At 36.6% G+C, this 7,500-nt stretch overlaps 1 protein-coding gene across 5 annotated transcripts in view; it reads left to right on the forward strand.

Moving 5' to 3' along the window:
- Positions 1 to 2,798: 2,798 nt before the first annotated feature.
- LOC144959044 (uncharacterized) overlaps positions 2,799 to 7,500 on the forward strand; it is a 32,934-nt gene continuing 28,232 nt past the window's right edge. For 3 of the 5 annotated variants that reach the window (XR_013642559.1, XM_078891386.1, XM_078891389.1), the window contains exon 1: positions 2,799 to 2,954. Coding sequence is in view for 4 of the 5 variants with exons in the window: in XM_078891386.1 (XP_078747512.1) it covers positions 2,815 to 2,954 (140 nt within the window). In the remaining variant the exon portion in view is untranslated. Of the gene's footprint in view, positions 2,955 to 5,498; positions 5,656 to 6,327; positions 7,149 to 7,500 lie in introns of those variants that run through there. The other 2 variants (XM_078891388.1, XM_078891387.1) reach the window with 2 other exon arrangements.

Here is a 7,500-nt window from a genome sequence, read left to right on the forward strand (position 1 = left end):
GTTAGGCGATATTACAATTTTTCGGACAAAGACAACTCTGTTAACGGCCAGGTACTCATTTTACACCTGAGTACGGTGAGAGAATGTGAGTAAAGAGCCTTTTCCAAGGACTCAACTATGCGCCGAGCGCGAGGCTCGAACCCAGGACCTTCCGATCCGGAAGCGAGTGTCATACGACTAGACCACATAGCCGCATCATTACCACTACTACTACAACCACCACCACCACCATATCATTACCATTACCACTACTACTACAACCACCACCACATCATCATCACTACCACTACTACTACAACTACAATCATCACCACCACCACATCATCATCACTATTATTACTACAACTACAACCACCACCAACACCACATCACCTCACTAACACTCAGTACTACAATCACTACCATTAGGTTTTGGAGCTTTACTTCATTTGAAATAAGGAAACTTCGGAATTGTATTTGGCATTGTGTTTATATATCATAATATAATTCTAATCAGTTATCTATTTAGAACTAGATACTATACAATATGTATGCCAAATACCACCCCAATTCCCCTTTCTTGTGTGCGGGAATTCCTCTTTCGGCATTGAAATTGAGTGTGAGAGAGTCATCACTACACACATAAACAACAGAAACAATTTAAAAACAAGACTATGACACGCAACCACTCACACACGAGGCTATACTATTTATCCTTTTCTCTATATAGAATAGGACAAGATAAACAATAGCTTGACTCTCGCTACACTTCGCATTGATGTTTGTCGTCTCACGAGTTCAACTCTCGGTCGACCTGTCAATATTCCTTTTTGCCTCGGACGTAATCATTAATAGAATGTTGTGTGGTTTTGACCGTGAAGAAAACCTTAAGAAGTCACATTTATATCATTTTAGAGAGATCGTTTTGAATAATTTTGAGTTAAATGAGCGAGCAGCAACTTGTTTTCATGAACGGCCGATCAGCGCTTGTTTACTATAGTAACGCGATTCCGAGCCAACATCAAAATGGCGGATATTTTTCTCATCGAGGCCGCTGGTTGGTTAGCCAATAAGAGTACCGTACGGTTTCCATTGGGTAAATTCCTTGATATATACACACGCATTTTGTTATTAAATAAATCGAGCTATTACATAGAGCAATATACACTGAACATGCTCAAAGCACTTTACACGGGGTCCCTCGCAAGCAGCAACATTTAACATTTAGGACGGGACATGACGTTAAGCGATATACAAATATTATTTTTTTCGAACAGAGACAACGCTTTTAAGGGACAGGTACTCACTTTACACATGAGTACGATGAGAAAATGTGAATCAAGAGCCTTTTCAAAGGAGTCAATTATGCGCCGAGCGAGGCTCGAACCCAGGGCCTTCCGATCCGAAAGTGAGTGTCAAGACCACATAGCGTTTGTTAGTTCAACGTTATCATGAATTAGTTTAGGACTTGGTGCTACACAACTAGTAACCCCTCGTGGTCATTTCTGGCATGTCATCGTAATGGTCACCCCCCCCCCTACCCCCCAGGAAGAAAAACAAACACACACACACACACTCACACACACACACACACACACACAAATACTACTACTACTACTACTACTACTACTACTACTACTACTACTACTATTACTAATAATAATAATAATAATAATATATAATAATAATAATAATATAAATAATAATAATATAATAATAATAATATAATAATAATACGATCAAAGGTAAATTAATTACAATCCATATTAAATTTTACACCAATGCCATCAATACTGAGTACATAGACAAGATTATATGTTAGCTACTTTCCTTGAAAGAAGATTGCGTCATCCAAAAACAAATGGAAAGGTATCACTTTAAGCAACTTGCCTAAATGTTTGTATCATCTCGATAAGCATAACCTTCCGAATGCGCTACATAGAACCAAGGGAAATGATGACGATGAATATTGATGTACTATTTTATACATTGCAGAGTCCAGCAACATTTGATCAATTAATTTATTTTGAATTAACAGAATTCATTCACTAAAGACTAATATGTAAAATTGTTCATTATTTTATTAACTTCTGATTTTTAAATAGCACTGCAATAGCCTATTAATATGTGTAGATTTTATCTTGAAATTAATTTTATGTCCCATTGATCGTAACATAATTATCTTTCTGATTATAATGTTGAATGGTTTATAACGTGATAATCAATTTATGTTGAAAAATATAATATGAAATTAAGTTATTTTAGTTTTATTAGTGAGTCATCTTGTGGGGGGGGGCAGTCAATGATGATATGATACTTGGGAGGGGGGTCTAAAGGAATTTTGATGAGTATTGTACGCTCTTGACTTATTAATCTGTACCCGTATTTATATTATATATTATATATTAAATTATTTTAATATTATTACTTCATTATTTTCTAGGAGTCACGTCGTGCTCATATTATCAAAAATAATATAAGGAGCTACACGTCGGCTCGTTTTGATACGTCGGTCACGTTTGAGAAAGAACCACGTTTCTGCCCCTCGGGTGTGGGAAGGGGGGGGGGGGTAAGCATATTTTTTTGCGCAAATAAAGCTAAATCTGAATATATAATTTGTAAGCATTGCTCCGTTATCTACTACTCAAGGACATCATCAATCATCTGCTACCACAACTCAAATTTTTAGGTTTATTCGTTGTCACATGAGCAAAAGGCCGTCGTGGATTGGTTCCCTATTATCCGTTTTTCCGTAATATTATGGTGCAAGTGGGTGTCGGCCGTCGGCTTCAGTATTTTGATTGAGGTGTGTAGCCCTACTGTGTCCCTATTGTAATGTGTACACATGATTCACATGATGTCTTCGTCTTTACTTTACCAGTTGCCAGTGCCAGTTACCATTTGCCATTTACCATAGTCAGGTTGTCATTGACCAGGACAGACGTGTCTGGCTACTCAGTAACATCATTCTGGAGGTTCGTAGTTTAGAGATTGTATAGAGGTAAAGGCTTTTTTTTTCTTTCTTTTTATGTATGTTGTTTGCCATCCGTATAATAGTAAGGGGAGTTAGGCTCCAAAACCTCTTGAATTGTGGAAATAGGGGCGAAAGCATGAAAATTACATATGTTGTAGTTGTAGTTGTCGAATATTAAAAAATCCTATAATTTATGCTATAGAACCACTCTGAGTCTGAGAGTCAGTATTAGTTGAGATACAAGCTTTTTAAGATTGGAACATTTTGAAATGGACGACAAAAATCATTCATTCCTATTATGTTATTATGTAAACATTCATCAAACATGGCGATCCAATGTTGTTTTACGTAATCCTTGAATTCCTTTTGGTGACGTGACTATTTTTAGCGTGAAACCGGATGTTTCTGTCCTCTTAACTTTCGATTCACGAACTATTTGAAATTGTTCAATCGTCAATCTTGTTCAATTTTGCTAGTTTTGAGTTTTGAGGGACTTCTATCCTGCAAAATTCCACAATGAGATTTTTGTATCTGATTTAGCAAGTATAATCAACAACACCAATGAAGACAGACAGACTGCTTCTTCTATCCTCCCCCTATTTATTTTTTTCTTTCCAAGAATACTGCGATGATCATTTTACGTCCTATTTTGGTCAGACTTGATGACAGTTAGGGGTCAAGGTAGCTCAGTTGTTAGAGCACTCGTTTCACACATAAAGGGACCGAGATCGATCTGGGAGCAGTCGTATTTTTTTTCTCCTGACTTCCCAGTCCACCCAGCAATAATTTGTTAGCTGGGTCTGTTATATCTGGCGGAAAATACTTTGCGAAAGACTAGCGTCCTATAAAAAGGGTATCAAGCAATTGCTATTGTCCGTTTCATTCTAGAGAAACCGGGATAAACTCCGGCTCCGTGGACCGAATGGCTCTGAAGGACAGTATGCATGGAGTCGGCATACCGATAAAATTGTATAAGAACGCCATGATTTTCGGCACCCTCATCATCATCATCATCAAAATAATCATCATTATCATCATTATCATAATGGTAATCAACAATCGTTATTATTGCAGTATTATGTCAGTCTATTACATTTACATTACGTTATTTACCGCATGGTGACAATGGAAGCATGTTCTATCTGTATTGTTGTGTCCTTGTGTAAGGCACTGCACACAAATGGCTCGCTCATTCTGGTATAGATAGAATGCGCTTGGCCAAGGAGTTCACAACATTGCCATCCGGAAGTATAACCGACCAACACACAAACTCTGTGTAACCATGAACTTTTATAGTCTGGTTAATACAGTTTAGTGAGAACAACTCACAAACGCGGATGGCAAAAACAACAACAAAGGCCTGAGTGACGTCATCTGCATACTATCTATAATTGAGTGCTCGGCTAAAAGCACCCGAGACTGTTGTATCTGTTGTTCTTGGTTATTCTGTACTGATGACTTGTTTTGTATGAAATAGGTCTTATGTGTCTTGCTGGTAAACTATTATTGTGCAGTTAATGCAGAGTTATAAATTACCTGTGTAATGTAATCCATATGAAATTCTCATAATTCGTAGTTGATTGTTGATGGGTCTTTAACAGAAAAAAAAGTAGATAGATAGATAGATAGATAGATAGAGAGAGAGAGAGAGAGAGAGAGAGAGAGAGAGAGAGAGAGAGAGAGAGAGAGAGAGAGAGAGAGAGAGAGAGAGAGAGAGAGAGAGAGAGAGAGAGAGAGAGAGAGAGAGTATTATATATGACTAAAAAAGGAATGCGTTTGAATGTTTTCAGATAATAATTTTAATTGCTAAAAGAACTCGCAGGGGCTGATGGGACAAGTTTTTAGTATGTCAACTAGATAACACCACACTGACGTCTCATTCTTGCTTCAACCACCCAGGACTACACACGTTAATTTGTTTATTCCTTTTGTTTTATGTTTTCAACGTTCTTTTGGTTGATGAAGGGTTTGTAGCTAAAATGTCCACTGTCTGTACTGTTCCCACTCGAAGCCAATTGTTAGCTACTGTAAATGGTCAACAATGTATTTAAATCATTAAATGCACATTGTCTTCTCGTCGTTATTTTCCTGGGTAGTAATGCTATATTATAGGAAAAATAAAAGTGCTAAAAACGCACTGTAAATTCTCAGTCAATTAACTGAAATCAGTCAAGTCGTCAAATTCAAATATGTATTATTTTAAAAAAAAAGGAAAGAAAGAAAAGAAGAAAGAAAGAATTCATGAATCATAGTCGAATGACCGTAAAGTAATTAGGAATATTCCACAGCGCTACGCATAGCTCATTGGCCGTTTATATTAACGATAGATAGATATAATATTGCCAAGGCTAAGCGACACTTTTTATAATTGCCATATCTGAACACATCCCAGTGTATTTTCACACAGCCTTCGTGAACTTATTTTTTCACTTTCCAAACCTGTCATGATCCCAATAGTACGTAGCCAATTTTAACTGAACCATAAATTGGCCACATTACCTGGAGGGAAGTAAAGGTATGAAAAAAAGTAAAATGCGAAAGCCGGAAGTGCGTTATGTAGACACCTTAAAATCGAATGTTATGGACTATGGATTGCTACCGAAAGTTAGGGATTGCTACAGCACATCTCGATGGTCTCACATTGTAAACAAACTGGTTGACCGTTTCTTCACTGATTGGGTACCTAATTATAAGGAACAATGGTAAGTAGCCTAATTCATTCCACCGCAAATTAGTTTTCTGCCATTGTTTTGCCCAGGCGAGCTTGTTGTTTGCATTTCAGACCTTTCATTTCGATTATTGGGATGTTTCTGCTACGACGAATTACGAAGAGTTTCTTCAGTCAATTTTTATAGTTTATAGAGCTCACTTACAGGTCTAAACCTGTAAATTCTCAGTCAAATAATTAACTGAAATCGGCCAATTCGTCAAATTCAAATATTTTTAAAAAGGAAAGAAAGAAAGAATTCATGAATCGTAGTCGAATGACCATCGTAATGTTGGGCCGTATAAATATTTTAACGATGGATATCATATATTAGGCACTTTGATAACTCCAGTCCAGTGGCCGCCGATAGGCTCACTGTAAGGTGAAACTCGTTTTTTGGAACTTTATTTTTGACCCTTTACTGTGTTGGTCACCATGGCGTTATTTGTGAACCCATGTGACTAATTTTGGTATCATTATAAAGGACACAAAACAAGCTTTCTAACGGTGTATTTCATTCTCAATTCCTGATTGTATTTCTCAGAAAACTTATGTAATAAAAATTTATAAATTTTTGAATTATAACAACTTTTACATTATGGATACATTTTAATTATACTTCATACATCGATAGACAATTAATTGAAAAACATCTCTGCCAAATTTCATAAAAGTTGATATACTCGCTCATTATTTTATTTTTTCCGCCACCAACCCCACTTTTTAGGACAAAAACCTCATATTTTTTTCCATTTTCGTTTATCATTAATTTTTTCCAAACTTTCCATACATGAAAATGATTTATATGAAAATAAAGCTTATTTTCTGATCTTTAATATGATATCTAACACTTGCCATTTATTTTTTAATTGAAACAAAATTACTGAAAACAATAAGTGGGCCATATGTTGACTGCAAGACTCAAAATTTCCCGATCGCCGCGAGATGCTGGTTTTGAGGCAGCAGTGAGATCACAGATTCTCTCTGTAAAGTTGACAAAAAATTTCAGTAGAAAAATATAAATAACTCTGGAACCGTAGATCGTAGAGAAACAAATAAGGTATCAAATTTTATGTTTTTTCAAGTCCCATCCCCCTGACTGAGTCAAATCAAGATATTTTCAGTTTGAAAATTTTATCAAAGTGCCTACATATATATTGCCAAGGCTAAGCGACGCTTTTTTTGAATTGCCATGTCTGAACACACCCCAGTGTAGTGTGTCGATATAATCGAGCATGCGCAATTCGTTAACTTTCGTTTACATACGGTAACTTCAAGTAACTTTTGTTTTTCTTGATTTGTCGTTGCATATTTTGATCAAGATATTACTCTTTTACATTTTTTTTTTTTTTTTATCATGCCTGAACAATTCTTTGACCGTTCCTCGGATCTGAAGTCATTTGAGAATGGTGTTCGAAATCAATTCAAATGGAATTCCATTGGTTTGAATAAGGAAGAGAACGACTGCAACGATGATTTTCTTTCGGAGTACGTGAGAAAGCCAGCACAGCCGGGTGCTGCATTTTGTATTTTTTGCCAGTGGATTATAAAGTCTAATGATTGGGGTGGTTATTGCGCTTTTGAGATAAAATCAATTATTCCAGGTTAGAACCTACTGTTGGGGGTCCGATTACGGTGGCAAAGGAAAATCATTCATAAAGAGGCATTCTCCAAAGTCCAAAGTCAAAGTGAGAACACAAGAGAAAAAAAAAAAGAAAGAAAAACAACTCAGTCGATGCCGGCTGTTTTCACTGCTGAGAGAGAGACTCGTCCTCTCTCCAAGCTTCACATGGCTTCTTAACTCACTCAACCCTAGGGGTTCCACCCAACCCTAGCCCTA

The sequence above is a fragment of the Berghia stephanieae genome, chromosome 13, assembly GCF_034508935.2.
Source record: "Berghia stephanieae isolate SIO BIC M18660-M18661 chromosome 13, UCSD_Bste_1.3, whole genome shotgun sequence".
Taxonomy (NCBI): domain Eukaryota; kingdom Metazoa; phylum Mollusca; class Gastropoda; order Nudibranchia; family Aeolidiidae; genus Berghia; species Berghia stephanieae.